At 39.2% G+C, this 14,467-nt stretch overlaps 1 protein-coding gene across 3 annotated transcripts in view; it reads left to right on the top strand.

Moving 5' to 3' along the window:
- Window positions 1-14,191, top strand: part of LOC148018958 (uncharacterized) — a 99,979-nt gene extending 85,788 nt beyond the window's left edge. For 2 of the 3 annotated variants that reach the window (XM_087701459.1, XM_087701460.1), the window contains exon 11: window positions 13,134-14,191. In XM_087701459.1, coding sequence (XP_087557585.1) covers window positions 13,134-13,424 — 291 coding nt within the window. In that variant the 3' untranslated portion in view covers window positions 13,425-14,191. Of the gene's footprint in view, window positions 1-12,770; window positions 13,100-13,133 lie in introns of those variants that run through there. The other variant, XM_087701462.1, reaches the window with a different exon arrangement.
- Window positions 14,192-14,467: the final 276 nt, after the last annotated feature.

Raw genomic sequence — 14,467 nt, forward strand, 5'->3', positions numbered from 1 at the left:
CTCTCCAAAAGGAGTCAGTTGAAGAGAATAGCTAAAGTGTACGTGCATTATTCATAGCTAGATCATAATGTTATTTTGATTAGCATGCAGTGCTTCTAAGAACACATTGCTATGCAATGGTTGAGTTTATAAAGTCGTATTATCTTTAAGTAGAATAAATGCCTTAAAAGGATGATTTTATGTAGATTGGATTGGTTGCTCCTTGAATTCTACTTGTGAGAATTAAAGAGATTCCTCAAGAGAAAGTACTCACTCAATCTGAAGAGAATAGATGAATCGAACAAGCTATTTACTAGTGGATTGGTCCTAAGGTCCTCTGCTATGCCGCCAAGGAGGCAATGATAGATCCCAAAGGGCATTGCTTGAGACAATGGCCAACAATCAAGTGGTGAAAAGGCCAAAGATTAGCAATGTATCTGCCCTTATGGTGCATGGAAAGCTAGTAGAGCTTTGGCTAGTAGTTCCCATGGTCCCCCCTAGGATAGAGTCATGGGGCTGTTATGTGTGCAACATCTTAGGACATTGGAAGACCAATTCTAGATATGGGTGTGAGTGCAAGAAGGGGTTGAGTATCATGGAATTTGGAATAGCTGCTCCAAAGGGAGTGCCACACAAGGATGTTTTAATATTCAAAGTATTGTTTGATTTATGTATATACCTAAAGAATGTGCAAACAAACCCTATGTACAAGGTTAAAATAAGAAAGCTATTTTAGATGTCAAACAATGTGGTAATATGTCTTGTTTAGAAAACTAAAGAACGCCTTGGATGTGAGCATGGAAAGTGGGCGGGTGTATACTCCATGGATGCACCCTATGCATAGGTGGAGCTAATTAGTTGGGTAACTTTCTAACAAGAACATGTTAAACTCCACAACAGGATAGGATGCTAGAATTGTGTTTCTTGATAATGCTTCAGGCCCCAAGGGTACAACATTTCAAGGACTAGATAACTTAGATTAATCACTGCTTAATGCAAGCTAGATCTAGGCCACACTCCATTCTAAGGTAGTTGGAGACCAAACAATATTTGAAATACCTATCGACAAATCTATCACCCGGTCTCAAATGAGTTTGTTGCAGCTACAATCCTATTTAGACAAGTCCAAGGATTCTCAAGCCAAAGTGGCCCTCTTCTTGTCTATGAACAACGTTACTCTTGCTCGTCCATATTCTCTTGTTTTACCCTACACTAGATCAAGAATAGTCCTCTTGATCAGCCCAATACATCTTTCTTTTGTTTCAGGATAGCAATAGATTACTCTTCCAAATCAGCCCACTACTCCTCTTAGTTCAGGACAGCAATGTATCCCCTCCTTGCCAGTTCAGGCTTGTTTTATGTCAGTTCTATCCCCTTCATGTTTCAATTCAACCCCATCATGTCTTCTTTTCTTGTCTATGAACAACCTTACTCTTGCTTGTCCATATTCTCTTGTTTTACCCTACACTAGATCAAGAATAGTCCTCTTGATCAGCCCAATACATCTTTCTTTTGTTTCAGGATAGCAATAGATTACTCTTCCAAATCAGCCCCCTACTCCTCTTAGTTCAGGACAGCAATGTATCCCCTCGTTGACAGTTCAGGCTTGTTTTATGTCAGTTCCAGCCCCTTCATGTTTCAATTCAACACTGTCATGAAGCATTTCAGCCCTCTTCTTTTGTTTATGGCAGTTAAGCCCTGCAATCTTATTGTTTCAAGCAATTCACCCCTCTTGATGAGCCCAAAAAGCACTTCAATTGATTTTGAACAGCAGTGCATCAATTCAATCTACGTCCCTCTCTAAGAGTAGTTTGAATGCCTTTCTCCATCCCCATCCTATCCTTGTACCTACAGCCTCTAAAACACGCTGCAGTCCGAATAAAATTGGCGCCTATTCACGCTTTCCTTTCCTTCATCATATCTTCCTTTCCTTTTTCTATTTTCCAAGGTTAAACCTTATTTCATGACTTTCAAACTTGAGGTGCATTTACACAAGAAAGAGCACATATGAGTGCGTCCATACTCAAGTCTTGCATGACAGCAACAATACCAAGAACTCATAGTACATCCCGAAAATGCGAAGTGCAATGTACACCAAGCAAGATCAACACTATTTGAGTCTGATGAATCTTTCATATATGTTTGTTCTTAGAGTTCTCATGTCCTATCTTCAAAACCATATGACATTCACCCCCTCTAAACCTACACATCCTCCAGCATGTGCCATTCGTTTAGTCTTCAACATGATTGACTTCTTTATCTTCATTGTCTTTTCATCTTCCAAGCTATTGTGAACATGCTCAAGGTCTTAATCCTCTTCTTTATATGATTTACCGGCATTCCTTTGAATAACTTAACTCTTTTTCCGGCAATAGGAACCTTCAACTCTGTACAATCGAGTTCACATAGAGAGTATGTATCATTATCATGTTCATGCTTCATAGAGTATGGGCCAAACTACCTCTTTGAAACCTTCTTGATAGTGCTATGTTGTTGTCAAGATTGCTATTATAAACTAGGACTCAATCTCCTCCTTTCACTAGTCTAGGATGAAGCTTGTGCTTCTTATCAAATCTGTCCTTGTTTTTCAACCTAGCTTCCTTCAATCACATAACTGCAATTTCAATATCTTTAGGCCTACTTTCCAACTATCAAATCTGTAACACAAGAAGGTCCTCCCTGCTCATATCTTCTTTCCAAGGCAACATATTCCAAGTGGTAGTAACATCCTCAATGGGCATGATAGGTTTCTAACCATACATCAATTTAGCAGGCATATATTTAGTAGTTGCACTGTGTTTAGTATGATCAGCCTATGGAGAATGTAGTATGCCCTAATGAAGGCATAGTGAACTTTTTTGTGATATGTGTAAACAATGTTTGGAAATGGTTTTAGGTCATTTTGAATGTGTTGACAAATTTTGGTGATGGCAAATTTTTTTATCGAAATTTTTCTAACTCATAGGGATATGTCTTGAGTTTGAGCTTGATTTGTGATCAAACGGAGCAGAATTTTGCCAAAGTTCCTCTCACGAAGTTTAAGAGGGTATCAAGGAGAATATTTTGTCCTCCCATAGGCTTGGTCAAATTCCTCACTATTTTGGATATACTAGTCTCCAAAAATGAAAATTAAAAAATTTTCAACACTTGAAAAAAAATTTATTTAAAAAAACTTGTCATGCTATTTGTGCTTTCTTTTCGTTTTTGGTAGGTTTGCATGCAAGTGCTGATTTGGGAAGATTGCACCAATTTTTGGTATGTACTTTTCTCAAAAAACATGTTGGCCGTTAAAAAAAGCCCCTCCCAGATGTATGAAGCCATTTCCAAATAGCTGATCGAAACAATTATTCTTCTTCATCTTCTTCCAAAAATTCAAGATAGTGATTGTGATTGTGAATGAGAGTGACATTGGGATTCCTTTCATTTACATGACATAAGCTCAAGGGTAGTTAGATGGAACAAGCTTCTAATTTTAGTGCATATTCTGATTGCGCTATTGGTTGTTGCTTCTTTGTCTCCATCATATGATAATACAAGTTCCTCCTTCGCTCTTTACCTTGTGATTCTCGATTAAAATTTTTATTGATTCTTATCAGATTTTGACTAGTATTTTAAGTGGAAACAATCTAGGTTACTCCTGAATCTTTTCCCTACATGCTTTAGCCAATGCTTTTTTACAATAGATGGGTATTCTCTCTCACTTTTTCCATTTCTTTCAAAATTATAAGCTCTATTGAGAGAGAGTTTTATTTCCATCCTTGAAGTGCGAGAAGAGAGGATCGAAGCTCAACTAAGAGTACAGTTGGCAGTGAAGAGAATGTGAGAGTGAAGACACGACTCCCAGTGCAGTCTTGAAAAGAGTGTAATGTGCGAGTACAAAGTACAACCCTTAAACCTTAGGGTTGTTAATGTGTGTTCACACCCAAAAGGTGTAAAACACGATAAGTGCCCAAACTATGTAACATAGGTACATAAAAGAAAGCAGAATAAAACTAGGAGAAAAAACCTCTCGTAAGGAGAGTAAAAAGTGCCCCAGTGTTCTATTGAGGATCGCTGACACTCCTCTGTGAGCGTAGGTGTAAGTCAAACCCAACAAACCCCCCTAGAGTGAAGAGTGATCAACATACAAGGATCATCCACCAAAGGAGATCAAATTCAAAGCATTGCGGAATGCCTCAAATTTGTCATGAGGAAGAGCTTCGGTGAAGATGTTTGCCACATTACTGGTGGTAGGACAATAGAGACAAAGCTGATATCTCCTGCATGTAGCCTCTCTTTGACAAAGTGATAGTGAATCTCTATGTGTTTCATGCATGCATGAAACATTGGGTTCCATGCCACTACAATGGCACTCTAATTGTCAATAAACTAAGGAGTAGGCTCCGTGACAGACACATCAAGGTCAACCAACAAGCGTTTAAGCCATACGCATTCAAGTGTGCTAGTGAAAGTTGCATTGTATTCAGCTTCATAAGACTGTGGCAACAATGGATTGTTTCTTGCTAAGCCAAAGCGTAATCTTGGGCCATAATCATGGCTTTATACTTGTCAATGGATCCATCTGCATTCAAGTGTGCTAGTGAAAGTTGCATTATATTCAGCTTCATAAGACTGTGGCAACAATGGATTGTTTCTTGCTAAGCCAAAGCGTAATCTTGGGCCATAATCATGGCTTTATACTTGTCAATGGATCCATCTGCATTTCTTTTCAGCTTATACACCCACTTTGTACCAATGGCTTTCTTCCCAACAGGCAAGGTCACTAAATCCCATGTTTGACTCATTATGATAGAATCAAACACAACTTGCATTGCTACCATCCAATACACAATTTGTTGTGCATCCTCAAAACTTTCAGGCTTCTCATTATCAAGTGTATGTGTTGCCATAACAAACTCCATTGTATTAATATGATCATGTAGACAAGCTTGTCTTCTGGTATAACCATTAATAAGAGCATCCAAATGACTATCTTTCATAGTTGCAAGTACCATCTAGGCATCTGCCTAGCTTCCTAATTGTGTACAAGCTCCTGCTGAACTTCAAATTCAGTATCTTGTTGAATATTCAGATCAGCCATAGGCTAGATTTGTGCATTTCTCAATGGAGCAACTGACTGAACATTATGTTGATTTATTGAGGCTCCAACTGTATCAACAAAAGAAATGGGCAGCAGCCCTTCAAATACATCATTGGCAACCTGATATGTATCAAAACCAACAAGGGATAATTCTGATTTTTCATCATAAACCACATCCCTATTGACAAATAATTTCTTAGAGACAGGATCATACAGTCTATATCCTTTGCTTTCACTGCTATATCCTACAAAAATGCATTTAATAGCCTTGTTGTCCAACTTTTTTCTTAGTATCTTGGGAATGTGAGCATACGTAAGATACCCAGAAGTACGAAAATGTCCAACAGAAGGTTTCCGGTTGTTCCAAGCCTCAAAAGGTGTAACATTCTTTAATGACTTGGTAGAGTACCTATTCAAAAAAACATGCCAAGCACAGATAACTGCTTCCATCCAAAAACTATGTGGCAAACTCTTTGCTTTCAACATATATATGGCCATCTCCATGAGTGACCGAGTCTTCCTCTCTGCAACCCCATTTTGCTACTGTGGAGTATATGCACTAGTGTACTAATGGACAATGCCTTTCTACTTCAAAAAGTTATTCAACATGGAAGACATGTATTCCCCCCTTGGTCTGAACGGAGAGTCTTAATCCTACAGCCAGATTGATTTTCAACAAGTACTACAAAAGCCAAAAATGCATCATACACTTCTGGCTTTTCTACCAATGAGTAGGCCCAGCAAAAATGAGTAAAGTTATCAATGAAAGTGACAAAATAATAACAACCACCCAATGACTTTGTCTGCATAGGGCCATATATATCCAAATGTACAATGTGTAATCTAGCAGTTGCCTTAAAAGCAACATCACGAGGAAACACAAAACAACACATTTTTTCCAAAATGCATCCCTCACATATATGCTCAGGAGGTCTCTCAAAGAGAGGTAAGCCATCAAGCATCTGTATACGTTGCATAAGCATCAGCTGCCATAGTTAACATGCCCCATACAAGCATGCCATAACTCTGCATGTGACATAGCAGGAGTAAGAGTAGGTGCTAGATAGACTAACTAATCAATTGAATAAGCATCTAACTCATAGATTCCATGACATAATGTGCCAGTCAAAACCAAAATCATGAGTTTTTTTATCTCCAACCATACATCTATCATAATCAAATCAGACTTGCAGACCACACTTTGCCAAAGAAGAAATGGACAACAAATTCTTCTTTATGCTTGGCACAAATAATGCATCCTGCAAATGGAGAGTAGATCCATCAATGGTTGTCAACATAATCTCCCCAATACCTCTAACAGGGTATGATGCATTGTTGGCACACTGCACAGACTTGCCAAAAGGAGTTGTAATAACAAAGGAAAACAAATCCATATAGGATGTAATATGTGTAGAAGCACCACTGCCAAAGAACCAAGTGCTCACATCCTCAATAGTGCTAAATGCTCTATCAGTTCAAGAAGAGTCATAATTGCAAGTGTAGAAACAATAGTCACTGTCTGCAATAAAAGACGCGAACTCAGTAGCAGTAGAAGGTGCATCAGAAACAGACATTCTTGACTCCTTTTTGGCTATGTGCTTCTTACATTCTATGATGTAATGGCCTAGCTTCTTGCAATAGTGGCACTTGCCCTTCTTGGCTTGCGTACCCCCCCTGTTTCTTGCTACTCTATGAAGTACCTGAAATTCCAGAACTCTACGGAGCATTTTTAGACTGGCTGCCCTTTCCCTTCTGCCTTGCAATAAAAGCATTCTCAAAGGCTATTACATCCACCTCACTATTCTTTCTTGTTTGCTCTTCTTTTAAGAGAAAACTAACCAACTAAAGGAAAGTAAGTGGCTGTGGAGAAATAAGACTCATCTACATTCATGAGTTGCTCACACAAGTCTTGAATTTTGTTGAGATGATCCAAAATAGAATCACCTTCATCTATCTTCACATGCTCAAGCTCTTTCTTTAAGAAAGAGATGCGTGTCTCATTTTTTCCAGCAAACATCTACTTAAGTGTCAGGCATGCTTCTCGTGAAGAAGTTGCAAACCATATGTGCAAGATGATAGACCGCTGAACTTCCAATGCGATCAATGACAATGCTTGAGCATCCTGTGTGTCCCAAGCCTTTTGTGCTGCTAATTTCTAGAGAAGTGGCTAAGTTGGAGCGGGCTGGCCTGGCCTTTGGCCACATCCTCCTAGAGGAGGTGTTGCAAGAGCCACAACTCCAAGCCAAACTTTTTCACCACTAACATAATCCCAAAGATTCTTTGCAATCAGCACATTTTTCATCATAAAAGACCATAGAGAATACTTGTTGCCATCCAACCTATCCTCCTTGGATACATATATGAATACATCACCTTGTCCCTGATTGTCCATGGTAAATGTCATTGATCAAAGAACACGAGCAATACAAGTTGGACCAACCTGGAAATCTGAAAATTTCCAGAAATTACCGCAAGCACCCTGCTGTAATTGGCAAATCTGATCACACTCTGTCAAAACTGTCCAATGTACACTGTCCAAAGCACAAACAGTGCTCAGCAGCATTAAAAGCCCCAAAATTTCATTGTCCAAAATGCACTAATTCAGTCTATTGCAGACTAACACTGATGTACATTTGCCAATGTCTCAGCTGAATTCAAAAGCCCCAAATTTCTGGCCCGAAATTCACGAAATCCCTACAATAAATGTGACCCAAACACATGTAAAAACAGAGATTGTCTGCCCGGGCAAAAGCCCCTTTCTAAAGATCAAATCTAAATTAAAAATTTAATAATTTCTGCTTTTTACCTCTGGTACAGTCTGTGCAGAGCTGAACCAAGTGGGCGGACCTGGTGAAATAAGTGATGGTGTTGGCGACTTCAAGACCAAGGTGTTGGGAGCGGCAACTGACTGCTAGAGGGGCAGACTGTCTGAGGTCTGGGGCAGCAGCATAGGACTGGAGCGCATGGAGCTGGAGGCGGACCTACCTGGTGGCGGCACAAGCAGACTAGAGGCATCCAGCTGGAGCAGGCCGGTAGGGGATCATTGTGGTGGTGGACCTGCTACAGAACAGAGCACATGTGCAGGTGGACAAGGCAACAGCAATGCTGGTGGCTGCGTCAGTTGGTGGTGCTGCCGACAATGGCCAAGGAGCTCAGCTGAGCTGAAGATTAGCTATGATACCAAATGTGAGAAGGAGAGAGGATCGAAGCTCAGCTGAGAGTAAAGTTGACAATAAAGAGAGTGTGAGAGTGAAGACATGACTCCCAATGCAATCTTGAAAAGTGTAATGTGCATGTACAAAGTACAACCCTTAAACCTTAGGGTTGTTAATGTGTGTTCACACCCAAAAGGTGTAAGACACAATAAGTACCCAAATTGTGTTACATAGGCATATAAAATAAAAGAGAATAAAGCTGAGGGAAAAAACCTCTCTTAAGAAGAGTAAAAAGTGCCCCAGTGTCCTACTAAGAATCATCGATACTCCTTTGTGAGCGTAGGCATGAGTCAAACCCAACAAGAGGAATTCCCTAGCCTCTTCTGAATCCAATTCATCCCTATCTACTTTCACTTTTTCAATATAACTATAGTGGCATATCATATCTTTAAAAATAAATTTGCATATAACACTAGTAGTCTTCACTCTCAAGGCTCATCCTTATACTTGATTCATAAGATCTTCTCTTGTAAGTGCAATGTATCGCATTTGACAAAGATCCACAAGTATGGTCACCAAGTGAACCATCCACTTACAATGCATAGCCAATGGATATGTTGGACGTATGCCATCACGATATCACACATATAAATGCAAGTAACACAAGTTTCCATGAACTGTAATACATCTTAGTACATTCCTTTCCACCTGTAGCTTTCTTTTATTTTTGCAAATGTAGCCTAAACACCCCGATGACCAGCTCATAGACTTGCATGAAATTCTTTTATTATCTACAATTGAATTTCCTTGTCACATACTACTGTGTGTGCAATACCATTTCTTTGCTTTTGATGCTTCCATAAATATCATTCTTCAAGGAGTATCTATATGCTTTTCTTAAATTTTTTTGAACCCTTGATCAGTCTATCCTTCTTGCCTTGATATGTGCTTAAGTAATGGCCAATCATATCCATTCACCATCGTATATGTCTTCTAAAAAAGACTCAATTGAAGAAGCATGTAGGATCAAGTACTACTCTTGCATTACCAACATCTTCGCCCTAGAAAACCATGTCTTTCTCATTCTCATCCCTAGCTCTTCATAGTATATTTGCAATTGGATTATCTTTACCTACAATATGATAAAACTCTAGGTTCAAGGTTTTGATATAAACAATCAACTATCGCATCACAATATCCAAAGTTGAGCTACTGGCAATCATACTAAGTAGAGTTAAGCAATTTGTTTCAACAATGACTAAAGCTCCAATAAAAAATATTATTTGTCACGCTTCAATGTTGTAACCACTTCCCATAAGTCACTTTTGATTTGTGAATATTTTCGTTATCATTGACTTAACACCTTAGCATCAAACCTCACTATATACATGCATCCTTATTCATCAACTTTCCTAATAGCCCATCAAATCCCTATAGGATTGGTATTAACTATGACCATGATAGGCCTTCCACTTTTATAATCAGCTTTTCGTAGTGTGGGTGCTGTTTGCAATAAACACTTCAGCTTCTTCATTGCTTTAGTATGCATTTCATCTCATTGGAACATTTGACCTTTCCTGAGCAATTGGTAGAGTACATCCACAACATGAGAAAAATGTGGAACCCAAATAAGATAGAAGACACAAGTATCCAAGGACCTTTGTACTTCTGAAATAGTAGTACAAGCCTCCTTCACCTTCCCAATTGCATCCACCTTAGTTGGACATGGCCTCTATCATATGGCCCACAATCAAGACTTTCCTGATTCCAAAAACTGATTTTTGTCCTCAAAGAATTAGTTTTACTTCTTTCAATTTGGTTAAGATTTTTTCACAACTGGCTATATGATCAGCAACAAACTTTCAGTATCCTTTAAAATCTAGATTCATCCTTAGCCTCTTCTTCGTACCCTTTTATCGGTACATCATCAAGAAAAGGCATAGTGATTTGTGGTATGTAAGTCTCGTAAGACTTTATTCATAGCATTCATAAGATACACAACTGAATTAGTTTGCCCTGTGATAAGATACACATCCTCACCAATCTCGATGGTGTTTTCATGGTTGTTAAATCCCTGCTTTCAATAGCCAATTGGAATTAATCATATCTAGAGTAAAGAGCACCCAAGGAGGAGATTGGTCTTTCTACAAAGGCTTATAAAACTCCACAATCAGACCAGCTCCAACTTTCTTACTAGTTACCTTATTTATTGGCTATATGTCCTATATGAACATAGAGCCCTATTCTTCTTTGATACAGCAAACCACCTATTTGAATACGGAGCAAAAGATGGTTCCAAAAGATCCATCCTTATCTTTTCATTCAGTAACTCAACCAATTTTGGAAAATGAGCTTTCAGAATTGGAATAGGTTGCAAATCCCAAGGCACGTGGCATAGTAAAGATGACCATCAAAGCAATAACACTACAATCCACACAGCCAATCTCATGTGATTGAAAAGCAAATGCTTTAATAACATTTCCTCAAAACACCATTTCTTTTTAAGTAAGAAAATCTCCGTGGCCAAATCTTCAATTCTTTCAAAGTTTTCGCAGTAAACTCATATACAATTTTGTTCAGGTTCCTAGGATTTTGTTGTCGAGATGCTTGCTCTATCTTTTTCCTCCTATCCGAAGGTAGTGGCAAAGAAATAAGTTCTACCTTCTTAGCCACAATGTTGTTTTTTGTTTCAACCCACATCTTTGATCTTTCATCTGTACATGTGTATTCCTGCCTTTCAAATATTCAATCACCCAATACCTGTCAATGGAGCATACTTTGACGATTTCATTTCTAGTGTCTAGAACAAACCATAGCTGCTGCAAGTTCTCCCACAATGTTAATATGAGACACCTTATCAAAAACTTCTAAGATGTATTCATCAAACTCCAGCAAACCATGCTTCTTTAGATCTTCTTGAGCCTTGTGAACATAGCCTTTCATTTCTATGTATATTTTCAAGCTTTTGAAAAAAAACTGAACCATTTGCTAATAATGCCATAAATCCTACAGAAAAAGCACCTAGATCTACTAAATGAGACAAGAACCTTTTCTTTTTAGTACTATTATAGTCCCACTTTACAATGGCACCTGCTGAAAACTGGTCTCGTCTCAAGATTCTTTGAATTCTTTGCCATTCAAGAGTAATTTAGGATATTCACGAAGATTGTCATGGTTTCTTTCATGATTCATACACACAATGAGAAGCTGAACAGGGCGCTTTCCATCATGACTCCTAATCTTGCATAAGCAGAACCATTTTCCAACACCTTAAGTTCCATACAAACTGCAATAATATATGGCTGTCCAAGAATTGCAAGGTAAGTAGATACATCCTGCACAAAAAAATCATGCTCATCTTGAACATCTCCTATGGTGTCAGACTCTGATTTATATACTAGATTTTGTGTGTTAGCTTTTCTTTAGTCTTGTTTCTTCCCCCTTTGAGGCATTTTGGATAGACACCTTAGGAGTGGGGGTTTCATGAGGTATACGCTGTTCATATTCATGCTTCCCACTTCCTTGGGCTGCTGCACCCTGATTTTAGCCTGTGTTAGCACTTGCCCTGCTGCTGGCAACATCATCAGCCTGCTGGTAACAACCTCTTGGCCTGCATTTTCAGCTGACAGTGTGGCCTCCCAGACACTCACCTGCCAGCTGTGTTTGTGTTTTGCTGTTCCTGCACTCCATCTACTGGTTGACTGCATATGAAAGACACCATTGCTGTTTCAGGCATCTTGTTCACGAGAGGATTGCTATATTTTGCTGCCATACTGCACTACTCAGTCTTGGAGAACAGCCACTCATCCTGGACAGCTGTGTTTGGCCTCCTTTGCTGCCCATTGGATCCAGCATCAAGTTTCAGTGGTTTGCTATGTTCAGGATCCTTTCTACAAGAAGGTACTCTCCTTCAACATCCCTCAGTCCGCTTCCTTAGAGACACTGGCTGCTGGACAGCCTTCTGCTCCTTGAGCACTTCAACATCCCTCAGCCCACTCGGAGTGACCATGGCTTGTCCTAGGCTTTCCTTAATAGTGGATTAGTGGGGTGTCAAATCTCTAGTAGTATCCCATCCTCCCTGAGGCAATCATCATCAATTCCAAAGCATTGGAATCTTGCTTATGTATAGTACTATAAGAAGAAGATTGTTGTTAGTGTTTCCTTAAAGAACTCCCAGAGTCGGTTGTTTTGGAGAGCAGCAGGTGCAAGGATGAATTAGTGAAAGCCAATTGAAAAAGATACAACACAGGTAGGAAAGCATAAAGGGGCTACCATTGAGGCGAAGTTGTAAGTTCACTGATGGTTCTTGTACTGACATTCAGACCTTGCTGCTTCATTAGATGCATAATATTTAGGAGTTTTTGTCCACCTTTCTAGCCCACCCTAAAGCATGAAAGCTAAGGTAGATTGGAAAGGTCTGGTTTCCTGTGCTCATTCAGCTGGATAGAACCATCTTTTAGAGCCAATTTGCAGAACTGCTATTTTTTCATTCCAAATTTACTGTTACCATATAGACTTTTATAAAGTATCAGTAGTTGATGATTGTTCATTCCCAGCATTCCTTCCCTCCGTATAACCCAGATCAGAGTGAAAGTATTGAAAACAGAACCACCCAAGCACTAGCTTTGATAATGTTTGCTCCGGACTGAGGATGAAGATCCCCTACTTTTCATCAGCAAATCTATGGAAACAACCTCAAACCTTGCTTAGCTTGCACCGGATATTTGCGGCAGGTAACTGCATTTCATATGTCGTAAGCTAAATGTCTCTTTTAACAAAAAACTGGATTTTGTTGTATGAAACGAAAAGAACCACCGTACTTTTTTTTTTTGAAGGTCTTTTGTTTGAGGTTCATGTGTGTTCTTTTTTAACCTTAACAAAACCTGTTTCACATTGTTAGCTTGCTACTATTGTTTCAGAGAAAACTTCAAAAGCAGTTGCAATTCTGGAGAACTAAAAACTGGGTCGAAAAGCACTACACCTTTGGACAGCTAATGCCAGCTTCAGCACACACCTTCACAGAACAGTTTAACAAAGTGGATCCCGCGCCAGACATGGGACTTGTGTTTTATTACAATCCAATAACAGGCTTCCATACAATGAAGATTGCATCAGATTTAGAGCCTAGCATGCAACAATACTTCTCCAGTCTGGCTGCGGCATCCCAACGAAGTGGTTTTTTGCATGTTTCTCAACAAGGGCCCCAGTAATTAGCAGAACTACTGGCAGCTTTCTAACCTTCTTGATCGCTGCGTGCATTCACAAGTAAGTGTATGTATGTGTCTGTTTACATGCATGTGTTATGCAAAGGGAGGGGCAGGAGGGGCGGCTCTTAATGGAACCCAAACTTTTGCAGCATGATGGACTCTGCTGTCCCAGAGAACGGAGGTATCTTGGGGTGCAAAATATAATTGTTTGGAGAGTTCACAAGAGTAGTTACTTCTTACAATGCAGTAAAAGCATCTCTTCGTTAAGATCAGTCATTTTCTTAGACGTTATACATTCTGTTCTCAAATGAATGATTGCATATGGTTGCACGGGGTTTTTGTAGCCCAGCATTAGTATATACTTCATCAAACAACAGAGCCATACATCCACTCAAACAAATGCAACCTTTGATTTTTGGCAATTTGAACGAAATTTCAGTACAAGACAAATCTTAAGATTTAGTCATAGAGCTACACCCAAGTCTCACTTCTTGTAGCAGAGTTCTTTCTTCAGCTCTCTCAGCCAGGTATCTGTTATCAATGTAAGCATCTGTCAGCATCCCTTCTTGTTTCAAGAGAAATCATGCAAGTCTTCTAAACAATGCTCTCAGGACAATGTTTTCCCAATCGAAGCCATATACTGATTAGCTTCAGTTAAACTGTGGTGGAAGGTAAAAGAATGGTTTTGAAGCTAAATAGTGATTAGCTTCAGTTAAACTCAGTTAGATGGTAAAGACTGCCAAGGATATTTAGATTTATACAGGCTAAAAGCCAAACAAATGTAAATTTTTTAAGAAAAAGAGAATGGATGACACCATGGAAAATCACAAAAGAAATTATCGACCAACTTTAAGGTTTGAAAGTATGGAAGATCAAATTGAAGTATTAAAGCTATCAAAATGTTTCAAGGGAACTAGATAACCTCTACCTTTGCCTCTCCCTCTTATCTCTAGAGGAATGGCCTCCTCTTCCATAAGAAGACTGATTACCTTTATGAGATTGTTGATCATTGTTGTGGTTTGATTGATGTTTTCCTCTTCCTCTCT

Source organism: Lygodium microphyllum, chromosome 20, assembly GCF_053477565.2.
Source record: "Lygodium microphyllum isolate KBCC chromosome 20, Lygodium_microphyllum_v1.1.10, whole genome shotgun sequence".
NCBI lineage: Eukaryota > Viridiplantae > Streptophyta > Polypodiopsida > Schizaeales > Lygodiaceae > Lygodium > Lygodium microphyllum.